At 40.0% G+C, this 14979-nt stretch overlaps 1 protein-coding gene across 3 annotated transcripts in view; it reads right to left on the bottom strand.

Annotated features, from left to right (window-relative positions):
• LOC109982817 (forkhead box protein J3-like) overlaps positions 1-14395 on the bottom strand; it is a 111653-nt gene extending 97258 nt beyond the window's left edge. For all 3 annotated transcript variants that reach the window (XM_065961004.1, XM_020632209.3, XM_065961005.1), the window contains exons 1-3: positions 14106-14395; positions 2340-2463; positions 1140-1620 (exon numbers count right to left, since the gene is read on the bottom strand). In XM_065961004.1, coding sequence (XP_065817076.1) covers positions 1140-1505 — 366 coding nt within the window. In that variant the 5' untranslated portion in view covers positions 1506-1620; positions 2340-2463; positions 14106-14395. The remainder of the gene's footprint in view (positions 1-1139; positions 1621-2339; positions 2464-14105) is intronic.
• Positions 14396-14979: the final 584 nt, after the last annotated feature.

Genomic DNA, 14979 nt, shown 5'->3' with positions numbered 1-14979 from the left:
GAGAAGTATCAGTTAATAAATATTATAGATCAATATAGATAATTAACGGATATCATGATTAACATGATTAAAACGCTTTTCAAACGCAACAAGCTTTCACAGAGCAGTGAGAGACAGAGGGTTAGGGTTATAGCATCATAACCTTTTTGACATTTTTCATGCATCCCTGCTCAGGGAATGGTGTGTTGATGATTCACCAACAACCAGAGTCTCGACTATCAAAATGTGTAATCATACACTTTCTAATGTGACTCAAGATTAAACAAACATTATGGTCAAGCTAAATGTGGCTAGCTGTTAGCTGGTAAATCCATTACAGTAAACATTTTGGTCCAACTCCTTTCCTTGTCAGTTGTATTGTGTTTTGTTTTTTTGACAGGACAGTTATATACACTTGTGTTGTTGCCACAAATCAAGAAGTTGGTCCTGAATTTATGACATACATCTTTATGGTTTGCGTTAGCTGTCGTCGCCAGGGTTATGTTTGTTGTGCTTCCTGCTTCAGTCAGCTCGCTTCCTTATTGGCTATTGATCTATTCCACGTGGCAATTCACAGAGTCTATGCTCGGCCGTCCTCTGTGTTCTCCCCACACAACAGGATTTCTGATAGTTAATATTGAACACGTGTTCATATTTACGGTTTCAACTAGGGGCGTCCCAGATCTTCTTCCGAGCCGATCGGGGAGGTTGAAATTAATCGTAACACACCTCACACCCAGAGGTTGCTTTAACCGAATATTTTCCGTCTTAAACAGATTTTTTTTAACAATGACGGAAAAATCTGAAAGCTGTCTGTCATTTTGAAGGATTAGAATCACAGGGTGTCCACAACTTCTTTCTAATTCTCACACAGCATGAACACCAAATCATCCTCAGAAAGACAAAGCAACATGTTTTTCTCTTTATTCCCGCGGGATCTTGTAGTTCTCCTGTGATGTGTCATGGGTGCGCTCCTCTGTGCTGACGTCCCAGAAACGGATCCAGTGTGAATGGACGCGAGCCATCCGACGGAGCAAAACCGTGACACTGACGGACCGCGGCGCGCATGGAGTATGTGTGAATTGGGGGTTAGGCTAATTTACATCTGCAGTGACTGTGACTTATATGACTCCAAATCACATATACGTCTTCTCTCTTACCTTCCAGCCGCTGCCTGCCTCTCTGTAGTAGGGGAAGTTGTCGCAGATCCACTGGTAGATCTCACTGAGGGTCATCCGTTTTTGGGGCGAGCCATTGATTGCAAAAGTGATGAGGCTGGCATAGCTGTAGGGTGGTTTACCGTCTCTATGCTGAGCAGCCTCCTCCTGGTCAAGTTTTGTTCCTGGGTCCAGATGTGTGATCTTTTTGCCAGGTCCTTGCCCGTGATGATGACTATGGTGGTGGAGGTGGTGTCCATGGTGGTAGCCGTAATGTAGTCCAGCATCTGCCTTCTGGATGGCTGCCCTCATGCTGAGCTGTGGGAGCCAGTCCATTGAGGTCAGGCTGCTCTCTAGCTCTGAGGTCATGGTGCCTGTGTGTTAAGGGGTCAGAGGGTAAGGTTGAGAGGCTCAGCGACGTGGCGTTTGGAGGATCTCCTGTTGGCTCACTGATTGGATTCTGAGCATCAGCCTTGGCTCATGTCTAGAAGAGCAGGAGGTATGATTACTATGCCTATTCATCTCCTTGAACGTACAGAAAGTTGAGTTGGCAAACACACAGATTTTAACTTGCACATGATTTTCCAAATGTAGCTGTGTTTAACGGAAAACTAAACATTTTGACACGTTCATCACTTAGTCTGAAGTACTGTGTCTAAATATGATCTGCAATGATAGCTATTGTTAAAGGCTTTATATGTTTTTCACACTTAAATAGAATAGAAGTATATCCTCTGAAAATAACTCTGTGAGTAATGACTGTCTACAGTGGGTGTAACACCCGAGTCCCACTGTCTGTGATGCTTTCAGAGTCCTATCTTCAGTTTGTTTACATCGTCGGGACGGCAGGCAGACTCCCTCCCTTCGCGTATAAAAGTTGTTAAATTGAGGGACTAGAGAAAAGAAGATTAACATACTGTACTCACTGCTTTACTGTGTTTCTAGATCATGCTCATTTCGGGTAAATTGACATGCAGTGTGAAGATACGAGCATAATAAAGATCGCTAGCATTAGCATGCTAACACAACAATGCACCGCAAGTTGTTTTTGTTTCATGCTGGTGCTCAAGGGTGACATCTGCTGGATGAAAAAAATCACATATAAAGCCTTTAAGATAACCTTAACTCTAACAGTAGATTCTAGTAATTACACAGTGAAAAGCAAAGCAGTTTGGGAGAATAGGTATGAGGTAAGTGTCTTACTCTTCCCATTCTTCTCCATCCTTCTTTGGGCCAAAGCATCTGAGGAAGTCACCGAAGTGAAAGAGAGAGTCCGTCCCCATGTCATTTTAACAGGTCCTTCTTCTAGCCAATGCTGTGGCTGTTGCTGCAAAGCACAAACACAAAAACCACACAAGACGGTAAGCTTGTACTGCCAGACAGCCTTCATAAGATATTAATATCACACAACCGCTCAACTGGTCTCGGCATCTGTCCAGCCTGATTAAAACTCCTCTCTCTTTCGCTCTATGGGTTCTGTCTATCTGGATTGCCTCTCACTCTCATTCCCTCCAAAGTGGAAATGGCAATTGGATCTTCAGAGTGACTAAAAGCTGGGGAATTGTTTTCACAAGTGCTTGCCAAATAGGGGAAGCAGCTCGGGAGGAATTTCAACCCGCTAGAGGACCCAAAAGGCTCATCCCCTTTTCTTCTTTGTATAAATATGGTATGGCTCTGTGAGGGATCTCCCTGCCCTCCTACACGCTTACATGGAAAGCATTAGGCAGGAACAGCACACATTCCTGACTTTCCCGTGCATACAAGGAGAGCTATAGGCAGGGTGATAAGCAGCAAACCCCAACAGAGCAAGCATCAATGCTGCTTGCAGAGGGAGCAGTTTAAATAAGGCAGCATATGTACTATTTGGCCAATAGGATGCTTCGAAGCAAATCAGCTGGCCATCAGCTGATGCGGCTGCGTGAGATCAGCTGTTACCAAAATGCTGGCATGATAACAGAGCGTGACTCCATGGCCTGTCTGAACTAATGCTACGCTCCATAACATGTCATAGGAATTTAGGGGCTTTTGCAAATAATTTTATTCAGAAAAACAAAACAAAGACAATTATTTGGTACATAAGAGGGAACTTACTCACCAATTGTTCTGTCAGTCACAGAAAGTTAGTAGATTTGTCACAACATGACTAAAAATGTCCTGTAACTGATTACCCGATGGGGCTGTATATGTGAACGCAAACAGCTGAATTTTTTTACACTGACTTCACCTGGAGTTTCTTCGGCCAGGCCCCTAGTATTTTTTCTGCAATATGTCTGAGTGGGCTGATGTGAGAATGCAGCAGCAGATTCTCCCAGAGAACAACAAGAGCGAGAGTGACGTTTGTATACGTGCGTAAAGTGTCTGCACACGACAACTACGATCTTTGTGCACATAATTAAACTGCTGCATTATGTTTTCTGTTCGTTAGTATGTTGTTCTCCGCTCTTTTGTTGTTGTCATTCCATTGGATTATACATAGCATTGATATAAAGGCAAAAATTGTCATTATAGCGTTGTGTAGCGGACTCTGTTGCTTAGTCCGCTACTTCTGCGTTGTTGTTTTTTTACGTCATGTCTTGTCTCGACCCCCCTCCCCTCTGACAGGGATAGTCTCCAGCTGTAAGGAGAACATGCTAACAGCCAGGTCGGGAGAATCTCCGAGCAGTCCTCCCATAATTATCTAGTTATTATCCTGAGTGCATATGTGAAAACGGCTCTAGTTGGAGTGAAGATTTTGCATTCAGGCAAAACTCTGATTCAACAAAGAAACATTGCCTTGTCTAGAGATTGTGACCCTGGATGGTAAATGTCCTAAATTCAGTAAAATTCAGGTAAAGCTATGAGTACTATACAAAAAGATGGACGGAGAGGACCATAGCCAGTGAATAGTTACTAATAGCAGGATGAATTCATACTACTAAAGATATAGAATTCTAAATCACACCGTCATATACCATCCCATGCAGCTACCTTGGTTTGTCCTTGAACAAGAAAGACCTTATTGGCCCACGCCTTTCCATTGATGCTCACTGTATATAATCAAGGCAGGAGAACTTCAAATGAGCCTTTCCACCAGGAAAAACACAAACCGTTCTGTCTCTCTTTCCACAATCCCCGAGAGAGCCAGAAGGAAAAAAGGAAGCGCTCCTTTCCTGCTTGCTTAATTACAAGAAGAAAAAAGAAACAAATGTGTAGCCAAAGACTCAGCAAGCCGAATAAGCCAAGCAGATATGAGGCCTCTTGCACAACACCACCCCCATATCCTCCTAACTCTCTGGCGCTGTGGGAGAAGCCCTATCGCCCCGCCCCCTCCTCTCCCAAATCCCAGGAAGCCATCTTAATTAGTGCACCTTTTTCTCACTGAAGGGAAGCTAGCACTGATAGTTTTATTGGTAGCGGGTAGGTGGATGGGGATGATGACACACAAGACAATGAACTACATGTACTTCTTTTCCTCTCATTAAAAAGAAGGCTCAAGCTGCAAATCAGCCCGCCACAAACCCTGACCTGCTGCGCTGTCAGCATGTTGAAGCTTTCGCACTGCTAGCCCGGTGACGGATTGAGATGATGAGTAATAAGAAGAGAGGAGAGAGGAAAAGGAGAGGCATGACTTGGCTTCTGAGGAGAGGGAGCCCTGCTTGCTAGGTAAACACAACAAATTACCCAGTCGACTCAGTCAACTGGTCCCACAGGACACTCATGTCCTGTTGAGCAAGCCAACCTCTGCCCTGTGTCTTTTGTTTCTGATACTTGCTGTGTTTCACATCAGCCTCTGAGGGCTTGCAAGGTATCAGGGGATAAAATGATCACCGCAGAGAAGTAGCAAACTTTGAGACACCAAGCCTTTGTAGCCTGGGAGGACCACTCAGACCAAACTGGTATGAGACAGTCTGGTCTATGGAGGATTCCCCTTTTTTTTGGTAACTATTTAATTTGTTATGCCTCCATTCTGTTGTGTTTTGTTTCTTTTGTTAACTAATGCTTGGTCTGTAATTGTATTTCCTAATTTTAATATCAGAGTTTGATTATTGATTAACAGTTTACAATTATTATTTTTTTAAATGGCACGCAATCAATCTTCAAAAGCTGGAGAAAGAAGGATGCATTTGACGTTTGAAGGAGCCTTCGAAATGGGACAGCCTTCGACACACTGCTGTGATGTAATCTGCCTTAAAATGCACACTCCAAAGGCAACAGCCCCTTAATTGGGACATAGCCTTTAACTCTGCTTTACTTTATAGAAGTAGGAGATATACTTTATTAATCCGGCGAGGGGAAATTCAATTTTATAGAAATGTATTCATCATATTATGAGAAGTTTAGTGCTAAACTCTCTGAACTGAGTGATTTGTACTGAGGAGGTTCATGGTTATTAAAGTGTACTAAATGAGCAACATACAAAGAAAGAAAGATAAGTTTTTATTGAGGTTCCTGCAGGTTGTTTTTTTTCATTTCAGTGAAAAATACTTGCACTAAAACATCCTTACAAGTATACCCCACTTATTAACTGCACACAGCCTACTCAGGTCTCGAGAAATTTAAGCCCTGACATTGCATACATCGTACAGTTTTATGTATGAAAAGTAACATTAATGAAAATGTCACAGTAATTATCAGAAATAATGTCACAATGAAAACAATTAGAACGATTCAGAAGGAAATGGAAGTATTAATAGCTTGTTATCCTTTTCTATTCATAGATGTATGAATTTCAGGTTTAGAAATACAACTTTTACAGTAAAGTTCATGATGATTTATTAAATTGTTAGTGAAAGAGGATCTCATTGTTAGAGCAGTAGAAAAGTCGAAAACAAAAATTCAATAATTGGGTGCTCATGTAGCCTACTTAACTTTACCAAATGGTGTGTCCAAATGACTGTGGTCAGTAAACATAAAAACCTTTACTACCAGGTAGATTTAAATGTGCTGCAGTTAAATAGCAAATAAATATAGTGGATATGGGAATATTCTGGCAGCTGATCTGATCATAGAGACAAGCAGTGCTTGATCAAATATTTTTGAACACTTGTCGTATGAATGAGCTCAGGTACATACATTTTGAAAGATCATTTTTTGGACAATATAAGTGGGTATCAAGTGTGATTCAAATTCTGGCATGAAAGAGAGTACGTGGCATCTCAGATTTGCCTCTTGAACCTCATAAATTGTAAAAAGTTAACTTAAAAGTTGTAAGATATTAACTTGCACCGCCTGAAGAAGATTGTAAGAACTAATGTAAAAAGAAGATAAAGGCTCTGGAAATTTAAGAACAAAACATTTATCTCCTCCCAAGAATTTAAATACATCGCTGTTCGTGTTGTCGTTGGAGCTTTAATGACTGATAACACTGTCCCTTTTAAAAGAGTTGAGGGTCTGTGTGTGATTGAATGTATTCATCCATTAGACTGTGTAGCTGTGATGCACTCACTCAGCTGTATGCATCACTAACAGCTATCAGTCCCCTGCTGCTAGCAGGCTTTTAGAAAGAGAGGAGGTTTTACAGTTCTGCATTTTAATAGAGAACTTTCAATGGAGTGATGGGGGATGGGTGAGAGAAGGAGGGAGAGGTAGTCTAAAGAAAGAGGCTTCAAAATAGTTTCGAAATAAAATTAAGTACTGACAAAATAGCCACCTAGAGTGTGCAGAGCAGAGGGGGTTTCTTGGACGAATAGAGGTAAGGCTACGTGTCAAAAAAAAGTCTGTAGGCATAGGGAGCGCTGTCATGTCTAGGAGCGTGGGCCATTCAAAGCAAGGAGGAAAAGTTACAAAAGGCAGTATTGAATGTCTTAATTCCTTTCTGCCTCAGCACCAGAAAACATATCCCTGAAAAGGTTAAATTATAAGATATAAAGGCAAATCAGCTGCTCTTATGATGGCTGCTTGCTCATCACTCATTGGAGTTGGGTTGAGCAATTATCATTTGATATGTCTACTTGTCCTAAAAGGAGACCTGGAGAGGCATCCATGTAATGCACCGTTTAAAACTGAAATACATTTTGTGTCCTTAGTGCTTCAAAAACGAGTGGTCAGGGAAACTAATGCTTGAAAGAAAAAAATAAGTGGAAAAAAGAGTTACACAGAAATAGGGAGATGATTGTTCTATGACATCAGTGAAACCAAATCTGATTGAAAGAAGGTGAGGAAATCAGTAGTTTCCTCTGAATTCATAAAGGCTTGGAATAAAAACATTTAACTCACTGTAAGCCCAAAATGAACACCAAACCTGAAAAAATCTGCGAAGGTAGAGGCAGTTAGCAACCCAGAAGGCTTAGCACAGCCAGCTAGGGAAGAGCTATCACAATTCCAGATTCTGACAACAGTGGAGTTAAAAGGCATATTTTGTCATAAATAAAACATAGGAGTGCAGCACTTCAGCATACTCCCCAAGCGATTGGTCCCAAGAGACGGACAGGGTGTTGTTTGTAAAAATATGATTTGCACAGTAAAGGGGGATTCAGCTCTGCGTCACAACAACTCCAACTACATTCCCTATTCAGCAAGGACTATTCTTCTTTAAAAAATCATTAATTTACAGCAAAAATAAGAGCCCAACTGCAACAACCAAAAAACTTTGGATTGTGAATGGTATTAATAATGAAAGCAACAATACAAAACCTAGGCACTGGCTTGGAGGCATGGCTTAGATTTTGTTGTGCTTTATAATGAAGAGTCATTTACTTTTTTTAAGTTGTTTTTCTAGTTTTAAATCTTGTTTATAATTATACTGTTTGACATGAAAATTGGCTAAGAATTGTTACTCATTAAAATAAAACCAAGAAGGTACACAACCCTATCAGTTTGAGTAAGACACAGGCTTTACATCATGTTCACAATAGAGGCTTGGCACTGAACTCTTGTCAATGGCAGCTCAGTACTGAGTTTATTCCAAATGACTGTCCTTTCAAGGTTATCATCCCTGATTTTTTCTTTTACAAATTTCTCTTTCAAATCAAAGCAATGCTTTGATTTGAGGATTTTGACAAGATAAATGGGTTTGCTGCATTTGAATTTAAATTATGTGTATTTTCCTTGGGGACAAGACAAAAAATCACACTTAGAGGTATTTCAAAAGAGGGTCAGTCTAGTTTTTGTTCACCTTCACAGCCAGATTATAGAGCAGCATGCATTGGTGCAGAATATATGAAAATATTTAGAATCAATCTATGCAAAAACTGATTTCATAGTCTGGTGAGAGTTTCAGGGCTATGGTGATTCCTGTAATATCAGGTAATTTTATTTTTCACTTTGTCAGCTGCTTTTTGATATGACTTGAAGTAATTAAAATGACCTGTTGATCAAATAAAATCAAAAATTGCCTATTTATAGAGATAGGCTTCCAGCAGGAACAAGTTAGGCCTGTTCCTTACCTTTGTTAAAGGCTGCAATGCTGTTCTGTAGTCATAATAAAGAAAAAAAAACTGTTCCCGTAACAGTACTGTAACAGAGGAAGGAAAACGAGAAAGAAACACAGAGATAAACAACACGCTTCTACTAAACTAGCTGTCAAAGAGCCCGGTGCTGCAGACACCAGAGACCCAGGTGCAGCTCACGTTAGCTCAGCAGATCAAGGAGGAGACCCTTCAAACAAACAAGTTGATTTAAAACAGCCAGCTCCACGATCTTTAATCTGGACTTGATAAACAGGTATATTGATGGCGAAGTGCTTCATATCAACTGTTGATTCTGTGGCCTTTAGAGGACTGGTTAAATACCGAGGCTACATATTGAAAATGACTTGTGTTATTTGAAATGTTGCAGTTGGCACCGCTCAATTCTGTCACAGCAACACTAATGTGAACATAAATATGAGGATTGAAACAAAAAAATGCTAAAGTTACTTTTACAAGTTACTAGTTACTTTAATGAAGCAGTAACTCCATTAGTAACTCAGTTATTTTTTGATAGAACTAACTAGTAACTGTAACTAGTTACTATTTTTCAGTAACATGCCTAACACTAATTGTGAGTGTGGCTTAGGCTAACAGATGTTGTCCACACTGCAGGTTAAACATAAAGTTTTGTACTACTGAGCTGTAGAAGGAGCACAGGTGAATGATGTGATGTGAAAAATCTAGGCCATCATACTTTACTTTACTTTATTGTCCCCAAGGGGAAATTCTTTTCCACTTCACAGTACAGTTATGGACAGCATGCCGACAGATAATCACAGATGGACAAACACAACAAGATAACATGCATACAAATATATAGACAGAGTGGGACTGGGGTGTTTTTAAATAATGAAATAGTTAATTCAGTTGTATATTGAAAATTACCCATTAAACACCAGTCACTTAAATACATGACTATATAATGTAAAGAACAAGCTTCTTGTATATCTTCTTCTTCTTGTTCATTTAGACTCCTAAGTGGAGCATAGGACAGCAACCACACCCCTTTTGGTTTTGAGCAGTTTTCTTCAGCTTGTTCATGTTTGTCCGGTTTTCTTGGCTTCACTCTCGACTGATCTTCTCCAAGTCTGTCTTGGCCTCCCCACTTTCCTCTTCCCCTGTGGATTCCAGTCCAGTGCCTGCCTTGTGATGTTGTCTGTTGATTTTCTTAAAGTGTGTCCAATCCACCCCCACTTTCTCTACATCCCATCCTGGCCGATAGGCTTCTGGTCTGTTCTCTCCCACAGATTGTTGTTGGTTATCCTGTCAGGCCATATGATGTTCAGGATGTGTCTTAGGCACCTGTTGGTGAAGGTCTGGAGTCTGTTGGTGGTGGTGAAGGTCACTCTCCATGTCTCGGATCCATATAGGAGGACTGCCTTGACGTTGGTATGAATATCCTGATCTTGTTATGGAGGGAAAAAGCCTTTGAGTTCCAGATGGGTCGCAGTGTGTTATAGGCATGTCTTGCTTTGTTTTTTCAGCTCTTGATGTCCTGATATGATCCGCCATCTTTGCTGACTATGCTTCCCAGATATGTGAAGTGGTAAGTTTCTTTGATATTCTCTCCCTGTAGGTGAACCAGAGATTCCTGCTTATTGTTAATTTGCATGTTTTCTATCTTTGTCTTGTTTATCCTCAGGCCAGTCTTAGCTGCCTCTCCACAGAGTCGTGCTAGTTTTGACTGTATGTGTTGGTGTTGATGGGACAAGAGGCTGATGTCATCTGCAAAATCGAGGTCCTCAAGATGTTTTGAGAGGGTCCAATGAATGCCTGTTTTGTTGGTCATGGTTGTTTTTCTTATGATCCAATCGATGATCATTGCAACATTTATACTGTTAACATATTATTTAGAGGTACTGTCTATATTTTTTGATTTTTACTTTAATATTTTTAAGAATGACAGCGAGTTCATGTTTTTTTATGTAATTACTGCCTACACAATTGTTGGTGATGTATTGTTAGTAAAACAGTAAACCTGAAGTGGAGGTCCCTAGAAGAGCATGTCACATCTAGAAAGCTACATCTTGTCTATTTCACCCTTTGGTTGGCCAAGACATGAGCAGAAAAAAAATCCATCAGCATCTAGTGATAAAACAGCACTTAATGGGGATGGTTTAGGCAAAGGTCTGTCAGCTAAACAGTTATGTCCGGCTTCAGGAACGCCACTTTTTTATTCCCAGAAAATGACTGAGGAGCTAACTGAGCTTCTGGAGGTCTCTGATGTCAAGAAATAACAAAGCCCTTTCCCACCCAATAGAGCTGAAGTAGATTTGCCCATTCAAATCCTCCCTTGATTTTTCACAAAATCCTTATATCAAGAGATTGGTGCCTGGAACAAAGACAGCCAGCTACCCCAATACTTTGGACCCCCTCGAAAACGAGATGGTTCATCTCAAGGGGCAATCCATCAAATAAACAGAATTTCTCACACTCTAGTACACTTAATTCGGAACCAAAACGGGATTAAAAAAAACAGTACAAGACTGTGTACCTAATTTTTGTCCAGAGTCAAGGAACTACCCATCACACAATCCATTGCGAATTATATTGTTTCTTTTTAAAAGTAACTTTTGTCATTGTTATATTGTTAATGCATGAGTTGTACTATCTTGTAGTTTGTGTTGTGGAAAATATAAACTACATTCACTGCGTCATGACAAGGTTATTTAATAAATTTCGTGTTAGTTAACTGACGTGTTAGCTAACTAGCGAACCTAATCTGATCACATACGGCGGGAAACATTGCCATGGTAACAGCAAGCTCAACCAATCAGAGACGTCGTTGTGACACTCTATGATGGGTAGTGTAGTTCTTTGCCCCGATATCGCCTATAAATCTTGTTTTCCTCAAAACTAGGTTGATCTCATACAAACTTGTGTCTTCTTCAGGAACATATACCATCGTTTTACACTCGGATAGCTTGTGGAGAAAATGAATGGGATTTTTACTTCCACAACCACACTGTTGAGCCCTGTAGGGAAACATGTTACATATGTAACATTTGAATCCAGCTGCACCTCCGCTGTCCCTTCCACCTACGAGTTTGAGAAAGAGAATAAGCCCATTGATCTTTGAGTCTAAAAGAAAAATCACTGCATGGGTTAATCCGTTTTACAAATTGTGGAACAACTTGATGCTATACTGACATAACAAGCATGACCCTCTTCATCTCAGGACATCTCAACTCTTATGTTTCAGTTCTTTTGCTGATCAAATCCTTAGTTAGACATCTCTTAGGTTTAATGTGTGTGACATGTAAATAAATGTGCCATCCCATCCTTTTCCTTTCTATAATGGGCCTATAAATCATGAATTATGGGGTGAATAAGAGACCCTTCTGTCAGGTTGATGTGCAAGACCTTAAAAGCCAATTGTTTTCTGTAAACATCCATATCAGATAATCCTTATCCTGTGGCTCAGTGTTAGAGTTGGTCGTCTCTCTACTGGAAGTTTCGGGGTTCGATCCCCAGCTCCTGCAGTCACATGTCCAAGTGTCCTTGGGCAAATCACTGAACCAAAAATTGCTTCCGCTGTTGCATCAGTGGCATGTACCGGTAAATGTGTATAAATGGATTATTTAATACTCATGGAAACTTTACATATGAGGCTCTGCCAAAATAAGCTTTGCTGTACATATAAAAAGTTCTTAGATGATAAATGCCTTAAAGACATTTTAAAGAAAAGCTCTAACAGAGCCACTTTGTTTGTATGGTGGTCCAGATATGCAGCGATCAACCTGGAGAGAATGTGTGTTACATTGTCTTTCTACAAGAGAGGAATGATGGGAATCATTCTTGAGTATTTCTCGTCTATATCAAACTTACATCTGTCATACTGGCATATGGAGTTCAAAAAGTAGTCATTACTACACTCGTTCTTTCAGCACTGCATTTGCTGACATTGACGATAATTACAATGACCTTTCGAATGGTAAAAACAAATCAGTCAAACATTATTGAGCTCCTTCTCTTCACGTTTCATGCAATTCTTCATAACGTTTTAATGAGGCATTTAGGGGCCTATGAGTGATCTACTGAGAAAGTCTACAATGGCAAACAGCAATGAGTGTGGCAGCTGTTCAGCAATTAAAAAGCCAAATTACCCTCAATCAACACCATTTACAAGCGCAAGTAAATCTCAGAGCAAATAATGATGAGCGAAATCTGTTCAGACAGCTCTCATCTTGATAGGAATTAGAGGCGCATCCAAATCAGTGGCAGCCTCAAATGCTTTCTCAGCCTGTCTCCCACAAACACACACTTAAATACACAGATCTCCCCTTTTCTGTGTCTTTTTAGAGAGATCGAAAGTGTATTATCACTGGCTCACCATACTCCATATAGAGGCTTGACAAGAGATAATAACTCCTTTACAGTATTTGGTCCATGTTCAGGGCAATGTTATAATTTCTGTAAGGAGATTATGATGGCCCATTTGATGCATGTATATGGAAAAGAAATCCATAGTAAGCATAACTGCACCACAACTGTACCACACACTCAGCTATCTTTAAAGCAGTAAATAAAAATGACATGCATGGCCTCATGTACAACAGATGCTCATGGTTATGGCAAGTTAAGTCTGCATAAGATATAGGCTACTGTTAAGATAGAAATATTTAATACCTGCATCTTATATTAGACAACAAGGTAATTAGTAAATTCAAGTGTAAGGACTGAAATTGCTCTACAGTTTCATGAGATAACTTCACTCTTGAAATGGCTGCATGCTTTGCACAAAACAAAAAAACGGAATCATTAGGTTTATACGTTTTCTTTTCTTTTTATACAAGTTACAAACCGCGATTTGTTTTTACAAAACAAATGCTGTCATATAGCCTATTGTTCTAAACAACTTACGAAAAAAAAAATACCTTAATAGTGCGCTGTTTGATAACAATGACATGATGCATACAGGCATGCAAATATCCTACTGTACTATTTACAGTAACCTTCGTGTAGCCTATAGGCCTAGGCATAGCCTACTGTGAAAACTAAATAATATGCTACTTTTTCACGTGAAATGGCAAACTTTTCCTTCTGTTACGATAGTTAACTACAACAATAATGTTTTTAAAATTCGGCAGTAAAGAATATCTATCATTTCCATTCAGTAACGTTGGGACAAATAGGGACATTTCACTGAGGGGCAGTCCTCCTCTCTCTGCTCGGGTTGTTGCTCAGATTTTAAGCTTCCACTGTTTAAAAAAAGTGTTTTTCAGAGGCACTGTCATGGCTTCATGCGCGTCCAGTTAACTCCTTTGGATTACTAGATAAAACCAAGATACCAACACCACTTTTCTACATAGTAGGCTAATCGTGTTGTCTGGATGGCATCTCCAAACCGGAGGCTTCTTGTAAACTTCAAATAAGTTGATTGTACATTGCTTGTACATTTGGTAAAAACAAAAAACACTGTCTGTGTCTGTTACCATGCATATAGTGACAGGCGGCAAACTCGTCATTCTGACGTTCAGGACTCCTTTCCCGGTAAAACATTATTTATAATAAACTAGGCTAAATTCAAACATTCATGACTGGCATTCCAAAATCCCCCTGCACAGACTAGGCTACTCACCGTCGTGGGTAAATATGAAACGGCTCAGGATATCTGCTCCGCTTCAGATATCAAGACGCCTGTGTTGCACTTGAAAAAAAAAATCCCCTTTGAAGGCAAAGGCTCCAGCGATGTTCTGTCGCTGTCACTCGTGTTGCAGCTCAAAGCTCTGCGGGGGGCACACTGACCGCTGCCGTGGTCACTCCACAGTCATGACAGGAAGACTAGAGCCTATGTTCACATTTGCACTCAACAACACGGAGATCCCGGGTCTGTGTGCTCCGCTCGGCTGCTAAACCACCGGAACTACTTCCAACGCCAGCCGGAGCATGTTGAAGATGAATTCATGCACCACAAAAGAAAAAAAGAAATCACATCCATTTAACTAGTCCCCAAGTATATCATTAATGGCATTTCCCTGGGATATCAAGTGGTCTTGCATATATTATTCTGATAATATTAAAGATAATTAGGGTCCAAGTGCGAAGTACCCTATTGTAACCCAAGGAATTATTATTTTTCTTGTTATTAATATTATCACTGAACAAAATATCAAAACAAAATATTAAATATTAGGCTATGTTAAGTTTTTTCTGATGCCCTTAAGAGTTTCAACTACAGTGAAACTGTCTTTGTGATAACCAGACACCAATTACAAAGAAATATTCAAGACAATGAACATGTGTTATATTAAAATATTTACACACTGGACAAACATATACAGCCATCTAATTAGGCTAATTAAAAAAATAGCACCTGCTGCTTTTTATTATTCTCTGTGTTGTTTTTTTAGAGATAAATTGATTACAAAATGTGATCGTATTTTGAAATCATTTAAGTTTTCACCATTGTTAGGGATAATTTGGGTGGCTGTGGCTCATTTGGTTGAGTCGTC

This window comes from Labrus bergylta, chromosome 12, assembly GCF_963930695.1.
Source record: "Labrus bergylta chromosome 12, fLabBer1.1, whole genome shotgun sequence".
Taxonomy (NCBI): Eukaryota; Metazoa; Chordata; class Actinopteri; order Labriformes; family Labridae; genus Labrus; species Labrus bergylta.
Note: the sequence above shows the minus strand (reverse complement) of the source record. Positions and strands in the feature narration are given on the sequence as shown.